Source organism: Vulpes lagopus, chromosome 11, assembly GCF_018345385.1.
Source record: "Vulpes lagopus strain Blue_001 chromosome 11, ASM1834538v1, whole genome shotgun sequence".
NCBI lineage: Eukaryota > Metazoa > Chordata > Mammalia > Carnivora > Canidae > Vulpes > Vulpes lagopus.
The window spans coordinates 16,040,525-16,052,916 of NC_054834.1; the positions used below are offsets into that span (position 1 = coordinate 16,040,525).

Sequence of the window (12,392 nt, forward strand, 5' to 3'; positions counted from 1 at the left end):
TAGCATTCCTTGACCTTGGCCTCATTAACACTAGCCCTCTGAACTAATCAGCTGTGAACATTCATTGTTAAGATAAACACATTTTTGCCTATTTACACCCAAACAGCAATCAAATGACACCTTCCTTTAGCTAATTAACTGAAATAGAAGAAAGGAACCCAAAATAGATGAAGGGAGCCCTTATTTTCAATAGCTTCTCTTCCATAAAAATTGTAAAAGAAAGGGGTAAGAAGAAAAGGAATAAATCAAAGGAATTCTTTTAAAAAATTCCTTTGTATCTGTGTCATTACTGCTCAAAGTTAACTTTTTTCATGACCCTTTCAGGGTGTAAGTACTGGAAAACTATTTCGAATTTAAGAAAATTATTTTTTAAAAGCTGATTTTCTACATCTGAGTGAAGTTGTATTAAAGCATGGCATAATTGTAGAATATGATTGAAAATTTTAGAAAGTAAAGATACAAAGCATCATAGATGGAGAGAATTTGGGGACATAGTTAAATAAGCGATCTTGCCAATTTCAGAGAGTATAGCTTACTAGGTTTTTGAAGTATAATAATGGAGTCACATTTAATCTGATAATCTGATGATTTAATTTAGGTCCTTCTGTATGCCAAGATTTTTCTTTTTTTTAAGCACTGTAATCACACAGAAAGGCATTCAAAAAGGAAACATTAATTGATAAACCAATGTAGTTAGAGTAAGCATGGAACCAGAGCAAAGGGATAATCTTAGTGGCTAATGTCATCCAATCATAACTTGAATCACATACCATCTGTAAGAATATGATATTTGATGTTCAGAATGCCCTCTCTCAGCAGTGAATACTAGGGGCCCAGTTTGGAATTCTTGTTTCTGATCTCTACCACATACAGACTACTCATCTTTTGGTAAGGCTTTTTTTTTTTTTTTTTTTTTTCCCTTCTGGCGAATTATAATGCACTTCATCAGCTTTTTGGTTTGGTTTTGTTATTGTATCATTCGGGATATATTATACTCCAATAAGCACTCTGAAAATATCAGTGACGTAGCTTCCTATCTCACAACCTTTGTCTATTGTCCTGTGTTTTACTTCTACATTTATTATAAACCCTGTATTTTTTCAAAAGATTTTATTTATTTGAGAGAGAGAGAAGGAGAGCCTGAGCAGGAGGAGAGCAAAGGGAGAGGGAGGGAGAGAATCTCAAGCAGACTATGCACTGAACATAGAGCTTGACTTGATCTCACCACCCTGAGATCATGACCTGAGCCAAAATCAAGAGTTGAACACTTAACTGTCTGAGCCACCCAGGTGCCCTGTTATAAACGCCATATTAAATTATTTGGACTTGAAAGAAATAAAAAATCTTTTATTGTTTATCTTGCTTGAACTTCTTGGATATATGAATTGTATAGTTTCATCGACTTTGGAAAATTTTCAGCCCTTATTTCTTCAAATACCTTATCTTTGTTACCTGTGCCCCCTTTTCTTTCCTATTCCTGGGACTGCATTACATGTATGTTAGACCACTTACCACTTGATATTGTTTCACTGAATCTGTTGACTTACTTAAATTTTATTAAATCTTTCTTCCCTATGTTTTATCAAGGATAGTTTTTTTCTGTCTTTAAGTTACTTTTTTTTCTACAAGTGTCTATTCTGCACTTAATCCCATCCAGTGGAATTTTTCATTACAGATCTTGTACTTTTGTTTTCCTTTGTATTTTTGAGATTTTGAGCATGTTTATAATAAGTTGTTTTAATATCCTTGTCTATTGATTCCATGACCTCTTTCATTTTGGGTTTGTTTCTGTTGAGTAATTTTTATCTGTTATTGGTATTCATTATGCTACTTTGTGTATTTAGTAATTTCTTTTTCTTTTTTCTTTTTTTTTTTTAATTTAAATTCAGTTGGTCAGCATATAGTGTAACACCCAGCGCTCATCTCATGACATGCCCTCCTGAATGCCTATCACTCAGTTACCCTATCCCCCCAACCCCACCTCTCCTTCTGCAACTCTTTTATAATTTTTTATTGAATAATAGATACTGTGGTTTTTGTTGTTATATGCAGGACATTTTTCTAGGTAGCACTTAAATTTCTTAAAGATATATCTGATTCTTTTAGGGCAATTCTTAAGCTTTTTTGAAGGGATGTGCTGGAGTAATCTTTATTCCAGGGGTAATTTAAGCCTTCCTTCTAAAACATAGCCCTTTTGAGATCTCTACTTGGTTCTACAATATTTTGTGCATTCATTCTGACTGGTGGCAGTATGAATGATTTATAGTTCTGCATGAGCTCTGATAATTGTTTGATTGACACCTTTCCACTAATTGTTTAACCCCAGAAATTGTTCTTACTTGGTCTGTGGGGTTTTACTCTGTGCATATACAGATTGGTATTCAGACAAGACTCGGGGGATCCCTATGTAGATTTCTGGAGCTCTTTCTTTCCATAGCTCTTTCTCTCTTATACTCTACCCTGCACATTCTAACTGCCTTAAATAGCTCCCTCTACTCTGATCTGTATCTTCTCAACTTATTGGGATTAATGATTCCTTGGAACTTTCCTGTACCATAGTTCTAAAATTACAGTTACCTCTTATTAGAAAGCCTGGCTGATGGCTCAATTGTTTCCTTTTTCTCAGGTATCACAGTCCTTTATTGCCTGTTGTTTGAAGTCTGAAAATAGTGTTTTTCTGTATTTTGTCCAGTTTTTAGTTTATTACAGGAGAGTATTTCTGGAGCCTCTTACTTTTTCATGACTAGAAGCTGAAGTTCCCCTTCAAGTTAGAAATGATTGTTCTTTGTGTGTAAAGCTATTCTTTGATAGTGTAATTTTAAGACAACAGGAGACCAATCAGATGGTTTTTCCTTCCCTTTATTTACTACCTGCTAGTGCACTATTTTTGGCTTCCTATTAGAGATAGCATTTTTCTGTAAGTTTGAACAGTCCCAGATAATTAGAGTTTCTATAATTTACGGTTGTACTCTGCAATTTTGCCTGTAGTCTAACTAAGCAGCTGCTTTATTTTTATAGCCACACAATGAGCTAACTCTTATAACACTTTCATCAGGATTGGGCCAGTTATAGCAAATAATCAACTTTCATGTGAAGCACTTAGAGTCACCAGTAAGGGTTATCTAGATAGACATGTACAGGAGGATGTTAGGAGTGCAGTCTCAGCTGGAGACTGTTTTCCAGATTTCTGCACCCATGCATTTGTAGAGCACTTTTTTCGCCTATGTATGTTCCTCTGACCAACCATCCGTCCCTTCTATCTCCAAGTTTTAAGGCACCTTTTAGAAACTTTCAGGTATCCAGTATTTTCCCATGCATAGTTTTAAAAAGCTTAGTAACAATAAGTTTAAAATGTCTTATTAGAATGTAAAAAATACATAGACTTCAAAGTTAAGTTTTGGACTTTGTGTATTTTTTTTTTCAGTGGTCATGATTTTAAAAATGCAGATCTAATAAGAGACTCCCATCCAGAATCCCTGCAGGGTAATATTCCAAGGATGTGGCTAGGCTTTGAAATGTTGTTCTATGGTTTTTTTTTTGTTTTGTTTTTTGTTGTTTTCCCTTCAGCAGCAGCCCTATCTAAAAGAGCCCCTTAATATAGCTATAAGTTTATATGTATCCAGTGATAGGCCATATATATTGTTTGATCTTGCACCTATATCTAATTGATGTGAGGAACAAGAGAGTGATAGAGTCAAGGGCTGATGGTAAATAGCATAGTGTCTATGGTAAAAATACTCACCTAAAGGGAACCCTAGTTAAAAGGAAATTGACTTGATCAGAAATCCTCTAAGACTTTTTACTTGTTAAGTATTGCAAAAATCCTGAACCTGTGGAAAGAGGTTTAAAGTATTAGTCATAGTCAAAGAACTCCTAACCAAGGAGTCTAAAGAGACCATTCATTGCACCAAGGACTCAGAGGGAATTATAATAAGGAATGAATGACTGATTTCATATACTGTACCTGGGAAATTTTGAATAATGGGTGGTTGTTTCTCTTTTAATTTTAACTATGCTTCTACAATATATTTCCAGCAGGATAAAAGAAAGTTTAGGGTTCTAAACCAGTGATATAAAGAGTTTAAGATAGAAGAGAAATAAAGATACCAAAGCTTTAGGCAGAAAACATGATTGATTGATTGATTTTAAAAAAAAAAATTTAAATTTATTTATTCATTCAATCATAGAGACAGAGAGAGAGAGAGAGAGGCAGAGACACAAGCAGAGAGAGAAGCAGGCTCCATGCAGGTAGCCCGACGTAGGACTCAATCCCGGGTCTCCAGGATCACACCCCAGGCTGCAGGCAGCGCTAAACCGCTGCGCCACCTGGGCTGCCCTGAAAACGTGATTTATAAAAGGGGGAATAATAAAGTAAAGATGATGATTTTCATAAAAACTTATGAATTCTTTTTATTTTTCAAAAAATGAAGAGCACTTTCCAGTTTGGTGGTAGTTTATGTAGTACTCTTGTTTTTTCTAGTTGATTTACTTGTAGGCAGGAAAATAAGTAGAATATATATTATTTTTCACTCTTGATATTGATTTGCCTACAGGGATTCTTGAGATTTTCTTTAGATGTCATTGTTTAATATTTGCTTTAAGCAACTCTTTTTGGAACATTAGATTCATAATTCTTTAACCTTAGTTTCAAAAGTTGTGTTATATTTCTAATCTTGTAGCAGTTTTCTTATTCTTTAATATTTGCTGGGCTTGTGTATTTATTATTTTATACCTCTGTTGTAAAATGCTAGAAGGTAACTGGGGTTCTGGGTTAATCCTTAAGTTCATTTTTGTCCTCTGAACAGGGAACCTTCAAAAGATCCTGTCACACGATCATCCTCCAGAGTATTCAGCTGATTTCTATGCTGCCTACATTAATATTCTTCTTGGAGTTTTCTATACTGTCTGCCGAGATTTGAAAGAGCTCAGATACCTGGTGAGTGAGCATTTTACTTTAAAAAAAAAAAGCACATCTTTTAATATTTTTCCACATAAAAATGGTGTGAGGTAGGCTAGCCACTGAAAATTTATTCTGGAAATATGGATAGGTTTTTTGAAGCTAACATTAAGTAGGTAGGTGTCTTGTGCCTTAATTCAAACTTCAGTCTGATTAGAAAGTCTTCATTCATTTTTAGTTCTATCTTCTCACTCTTCCTTAGGAGTGTTTTTGTTTCCTTTTTTCTCTTTTTCTTTTTTTTTTTTTAATTTTTTTTTATTATTTATGATAGTCATACAGAGAGAGAGAGAGAGAGAGAGAGACAGAGACATAGGCAGAGGGAGAAGCAGGCTCCATGCACCAGGAGCCTGACGTGGGATTCGATCCCGGGTCTCCAGGATCGCGCCCTGGGCCAAAGGCAGGCGCCAAACCGCTGCACCACCCAGGGATCCCCTTTCTCTTTTTCTAATTGCAGAAAATGTAAGACTTCATTAAAATCAAAATGAAGAGAAATAGAAGATGTAAAAGCTTAATAAGTAATTGTCTTTTAATTTTTTGTAAATTTTTTTTTAAAATTTTTATTTATTTATGATAGTCACAGAGAGACAGAGAGAGAGGCAGAGACATAGGCAGAGGGAGAAACAGGCTCCATGCACCGGGAGCCTGATGTGGGATTCGATCCTGGGTCTCCAGGATCGCGCCCTGGGCCAAAGGCAAGCGCAAAACCACTGCGCCTCCCAGGGATCCCCTTTTAATTTTTTTGTAACATTTCTTTCAGGTTTTGTGTGTGTAACAGTCGTGGTCTGGCATCTAGATGAACTTGAGGATAGTCAGAAGCCTTAATTACAGGTCTTTCATGAGCCACTGACCTTGAATTAATACTTTACATAAGGGGTTACTTTTAATATTTATATAAATTTACTTAAAAAATTATTTAAAAGAGCAGAAAGCTATTTATATTGCATAGGTAATTTGGAAAGTAATCATTTAATTATTCTTTGATCTTTCTACTTTTTAATTGGATGTGAAGGGGAGGAGGCAAGAATATCTTGTTTCCTTTTTAGAAATGTTCCATTAATACTAAGATTTTATCTACATGTAAGAGAAAGTAGTAATATATCTTAGGCTGGAAAACCGTTATTTTAAAATAAACGGATTCTATAGATCTTAGCACATTTTCTTTTACTCTTTGCACTGAAGAGTCACTTAGAGGGATTCAGTATGTGTTTGAATGTGTGTTGGAGACTGAATGTAGAAGAAGGTGACCATTTAAAATTGTGTTCACATTTAGTATGTTTTCTAAGTTTTAGATTTTAGGCTTCTTCTGATTTAGATGTAGCTATTGTCTTCTCAGTAGGGAAGAAACAAAAGACAAGCTGTTCTAGATCAAGCTCATCACTGACATCTGTCCAGCAGTTGAACGTCTTGGATCCCTGGTGCCCAAAAGGGCTTACAGAGAGGAGGGAGGGTCAGTACACAGTCCTTGTATAAGGTGGAGTCACAGGAAAATACTCCTCCACCACCTGGGACGTAACTCGCAGTTAACACAACTTAGCACTGATGTCCTTGAATCCTGTGGGAATCTGTCCTGGAAGATTGTCCCATGGGCGTTTGGAGTGTGGGAAGAGGTGGGTTCTGGGCTGCAGGATGGTGAAGGCAGCTGGCACCAAGTTTTCTGCCTTGCACATAACTCACCTATCTCACATGCCGCTGACCGACCCAGCATAATTCTACTTCTAACAGTCATGACTCTCAAATCTGAAATTCTTTCATGTATTTTTCAAACTATTATTATTATTTTTTATGAGCAAGAATTGTCACAATTCTGAAATGGTTGCAGATCTGTCCCTTTGGTCTCCATTGACTCAAGAGGACAGTATACACCAATGTGTTTCTATACATATTAGTTATTTTTACTTATTTATGATATGATTGTATGCTAGGGAAAAATGGTCCCTGAGAACTAAAATGAATTAGATTATAAAATTTTGCAAATAAAGAATCATGGAGTCTGGCTTCACAACATAGTTTCATAAGTATTATAATACAACTACCTCTTAATAATAGCCAGTTTTTATTGAGTACTTATTGTGCACTAGCCACTGTTTTAAGCCTTTTACTAATATTGACTCAATTCTTGTAACAACCCTCTGAAGGAAGGCATTATCACGAATTTTCATCTTACAGATGAAGAAACACAAGATGAGTCATTTACCAGCCATATGTTCTTGGCAAGTTAACCTTTTTGAACTTGAGTTTTCTATTAAGTAGGTTTAATACCTGCCTCAGAATTTTGTGAGGTTAAAAAAATCACACACACACAAAAGCAAACACATGTAAAATGCCTGATAGCTGAAGGAGATCAGTTAATTTTAGTTCTTTTCCTCCCTCTGTTGAGCAGAGGTTCATAGACCTAAAATCTATTGTAATCTTACTGTCTTCAATGACATCAACCATGGCGTGGCTATGGAGACTGCTCACCAAAACTGCTGTAGGATTTTGCATCATATTAAAGTCATGTTATTAAAGAAATAGGAAGTTTGAAGGATGACCTGTCAGAACGGCTATCATTCTGTTGATTGCCAGGTTTGGTTTGAGAGATGGCTGGGTGAGTGGGTGTCCTTCATCATTCTTTTATATCTTCATACTGATTGATTTATGAATGAGGTTGTCTTTTCCACATAGAGAAGAGCTATTTTTTGGTGAAAGGTACTTAAGGGGGAAGCACAGAGTCTTCAATTAGAAATAACTTAGTTCGGTTTGTTTTCCTTTTATTTTTTCTTGTTTTTTTGATTAAAGTATAGGATACATAGAGAAGAGCACAAGGGGTGCCTGCATGGCTCAGTGGGTTAAGTGTCCAACTTTCGATCTCAGCTCAGGTCTTGATCTCAGGTCATAGTTCAAGTGCCACTTTGGGCTTCATACTGGCTGTGGAGCAGAGTTTAAGGAAAAAAAAAAGTAAAGCACAGCACAGAAACAATACATATATATCACAGTGAATTATCACAAAATGGAAACATATGTAAACATAATCCAGATCAAAAAGTAGAAAATCCAAGGAACCCACTTCATGCTTCCTCGCAATCTCTACCTCTTCTTCCCTCCCCAGAAGTAATCAGTATCTTTGCTTTGAACATTAAAGGTTGGTTTTGCCTGTTTTGGACTTTAAATGGAAACATATAATATGTATTCTTTTTTATCTATCTACTTTTGCTCAACATTTTGAGATATTCATCCATGTTAAATGAAGCTGTGGCATATTTTAAGTGGTCTCGTAGCCATCTTTAGACTTGGGGTGAGCAAGAAGCCGTATTTAGCTAGCTTTTCCAGTTGGGCTTCTACTGGATACCTTTATTTTTGGCCTTGAATAATTAAGAATTCTTTTTGTATTACAACCATGTTCAGTGGTATTGGCATGTTAATAGTTTGCTCTCATTAGTCTATTAGATACAGTATTTATAAGATAATGAAAGTATTGGATAGTTTTAAATTTAAAGATTTCGGAAGCAATTTCTAATTTACAAAAAAACCTGCAGGTACAATAAAAAGAACTTTTCCTTCTTTTTTTCCCCCAGATAACCTGAGATGAGTTTGTGATGTGATGCCCCCCCTTGACCCCAAATACTTTAGTGCGTATATGTGGAAGGCATTCTTCCACATAACTACAGTACAACCATCAAAATGAGAAAGTGGCCTTATTGCTTCAACCTGATTCAAACCCTATTCAGTATTTGCCAGTTGTCACAGTAATGTACCTAGGAGCAAGAGTACAGTTCAGGATCACAAACTGCATTTAGTTGCTGTGTTTCTTGAACTTTCATCTGGAACAGTTGTTCAGTCTTTGACTTTCATGGTCTTGAGTGAGACCTTTGAAGATTACAGGCCAGTTGTTTTGTGGAATCAACTTCAATTTGGATTTGTCTAATTTGTGCTTGTGGTCAGATTCAGGTTATGCATCTGACAGGAATATCACAGAAATGATGCTTTGTTCTCATTACAGCTTATCAGATGTTACAGGATTTCATTTTGTTTTATAACTGATAATGTTCACTTTGATCATTTGGTGAAGATGGTATTTTTTTCTCCTTTTTGTGGGGAAGTACCTTTAAACCTTATAAAGACCTTACTCTTCATCATATCTATCTGGCTTCAAGATATCCTTATTTAAGATTAGGGTAGTTACCAGGTGGGTGACACCTAATCACATGAGCATTTTAAAAGCAGAATTTTCTGTGGCTGACCAAAGAAGAGGAAGTCAGAGATTGGAAACATACTTTAACTTCTCTGTAAGGTGGGGATGATAATAATAATGTCTACCTCATTGGCTCATTTAGAGGATTTTATTTTTTAAAGATTTTATTTATTTATCCATGAGAGACACAGGTAGAGGGAGAAGCAGGCTCCCTTTGGTGATCCCAGGACCCCAGGTTCACACCTTGAGCCAAAGGCAGACACTCAACCATTGAGCCACTCAGGTGCCCCTCATTTAGAGGATTAAATGAATTAATGCATGTAGTAAGGCATCCATCGCTTAATTAAATTAATGTTAATGCAAATGTTCTCAGTTCTGATTTTTATTTCTCTGATGTTTCAGAGATGAAATGTAGTCTTAAAAAGGCAGAAGAGTTCAGAGATTATTTCTCTGTGACCTTGGAATATTGGAATATGTCTTTACATTTTACTTGAACATGTGTATTATTAGCTTTCTGTGGCTGCATAACGAAATGCCATGAATTTAGTGGCTTGAAGCAACACACGTTTGTTAGCTGACAGTTCTGTAGGTCAGAAATGCAGGCACTGTTGCTGGTTTCTGCTCTGGATGTCACTGATGAAATTAAAGTTTTGGCTAAACTGTATTCTCATATTGAGGTTCTGGGAAAAATAGCTTCCAGGCTCATTCAGACTTGACAGAATTTGGGGTTTTTTGGCTGTAAGAATGAGGTCTGAAGCTGTCCTGCTGGCTGTCAACCCAAGTCTCAGGCCTCTTAGAGAGCGCCTGTATTCTTGGCATGGACCTACCCATTTACCAGCCAGCAAGGGTTTATTGAATCCTGCACTCCTAATCTCTGATTTCTGTGACTGGCCAGAGAACACTCTCTGCTTTTGAAGGGCTTGTGTGATTAGGTCAGACTCATTTGATTGTCTTTCTCCCATAAATAGTACAGTCTTTGAGACTTTGATTACATCTACAAAATTCTTCTATAGCAGTACCTAAATTAGTGTTTGAATAACTGGGAGAAGGTGTGCCTATCTATCAGGGCCTGACAGTCTTGGGGAGCTATCTTAGAGTTCTGCTTACTGCAATATACATGTATCAGATGAGGGTTTTTTTCTTTTTTTAAGTTTTTATTTAAGTAATCTCTGCATCCAACATGGGGCTCGAACTCACGATTCTGAGATCAGGAGTGACACACTCTTCCGACTGAGCCAGCCAGGTGCCCCATCAGATGATTTTCTAATAAATAATTTCAAATAGAATAATGACGTTTTAGTGAAAATCTCCCTGAGGAAGAGTTGGAAGTTTCTTAAACTCCAACTCTAAATTGCCTATCTCTGTCTTGTGGCAGCTTAGTCACTATTCACAATGGATCTTAAAGCAATGTAAGTTTTCCTTGGCAATATGGGAAATGGTTTTTTCACCTGGATCAGGGTTCAATAATATTGCACCCTCAATTGGGACGCCTGGGTGGGTCAGTGGTTAAGTGTGCAACTTTGGCTCAGGGACTGATCCTGGGGTCCTGGAATCAAGTCCCACATCAGGCTCCCTGCATGGAGCCTGCATCTTCCTCTGCCTATGTCTCTGCCTCTCTCTGTGTGTCTCTCATGAATAAATAAATACAACCTTTAAAAAAATTGCACCCTTATTGATTTAGAAATAAATTCCCAGAACATCTCATAAATCCATGATCATGAATTCAGGGACTGGAATCTGTCTGTAGGCAAATTACTCGGCTGATAAATGAGTATCAGAAGAGTGCAAATGTCAGGAATAAGTGAGATAATAGGTGGCCATAACTAATAATTATCATATTATACTTCTCCTGTTAATATTATGAGCATGATCATTTGCTGAGCACATGGTCATTTCTTAAAGTTATGCCTCTGTCTTGCCTACCCTGCAACCCCTTTTCATGAATGTGACCAGGTAAGAGTATAATATATACTTAAGGTTTAATGGAGAGATAAGGAAGGCCCAAGGAGAGGAAGAGATGGAGGAATGGCCAGTCCATGAGCATTAAAGTTTGCCACCTTCTGTGGGTGTGGTTGGTGGCCCCCAAAACAATTAGAATAGTAATATCAAAGATCACTGATCACAGATCACCATAAGAAATAATAAAAATGTTTTTTTATCCATTCATCTTTCGATGGACACTGATTAGTTAGTGCTTCTTGGGGGTGCCTGGGTGGCTCAGTAGGTTAAGCATCTGCCTTCAGCTCAGCTTTTAGCTCATGATCCCAGGGTCCTGGGATGGAGCCCAGTGTCAGGCTTCCTGCTCAGTGGGGAGTCTGCTTCTCCTTCTGCCCCTCCCCACTGCTCATGTTTGTGTATGCTCTCTCTCTATTTGGAAATAAGAGTTAGTACTTCTCAGACTTTGGAATACGTAGAATTTTTGGAGAGATTGTTAAAACATGGATCCTGGATCTCATTCTTAGAGGTTCTGATCTAGTATGCCTGGCATGGTGCCAAAAACTTGAATTTATCGTCGTTTCAGGTGGTATTGCCAATCTAATAATTTTGAATTGTACTGAATGAGATGATGTTTGATTTGTGAGAATGTTCAGACCTTGGAAAGTAACAGGTTAATTCTTTGGGCTAGTGGTATTGTGTGTTTTATGGTCCTTTGCAACAGAATTATAAACTAAAATGACAAATTACACTTTACTATATTACTTTATATTTAGAAGCAAATACATTAGGATTTAGTCAGTTCAGGAGTATTTTACATGTTTTACTGTCATTTTCGATATTTGTCTTATTGTTGTAATAAGCTATAATATTTTACTTTAATTATATTGAAATAAAATTGCCTACATTCCAATAAACATTTTACTTGAAAATAATTCCCAGTTGTGGTGGATAAGTGCTTTTTCTCTTTTTTTCCTTTTATTTACAGGCAGTGCTTAATTTTCCTAAATATTGTGAACCTGTGGTTAAAGGAGAAGGTAACTATGTAATTTTACTTCTTAATATTTGTTTTGAAGCAATTTCTGTAAGATCTGAATTTTTGAAATTTTTCTGTCTTTTGGGGTAGCAAATGAACGTGATACTCGCAAACTCTGGAGGAATATTGAACCTCATTTGAAGAGAGCTATGCAGACTGTTTATCTCAGGGAAATATCAAGGTAATTTTCTGTTTAGTGTGTATAATATTTTTATCTTTAGTTTGGATGTTTTTTCTACTAAAGTGTATATGTTTTCCTTCACCTTCTTCACATTAAGAAAACATGAGTTTTG

At 36.3% G+C, this 12,392-nt stretch overlaps 1 protein-coding gene across 3 annotated transcripts in view; it reads left to right on the forward strand.

Moving 5' to 3' along the window:
- Nucleotides 1–12,392, forward strand: part of ORC5 (origin recognition complex subunit 5) — a 79,604-nt gene that overhangs the window by 17,591 nt on the left and 49,621 nt on the right. For all 3 annotated transcript variants that reach the window (XM_041723059.1, XM_041723061.1, XM_041723060.1), the window contains exons 6-8: nt 4,806–4,936; nt 12,052–12,100; nt 12,190–12,280. In XM_041723059.1, the coding sequence (XP_041578993.1) occupies nt 4,806–4,936; nt 12,052–12,100; nt 12,190–12,280 (271 nt within the window). The remainder of the gene's footprint in view (nt 1–4,805; nt 4,937–12,051; nt 12,101–12,189; nt 12,281–12,392) is intronic.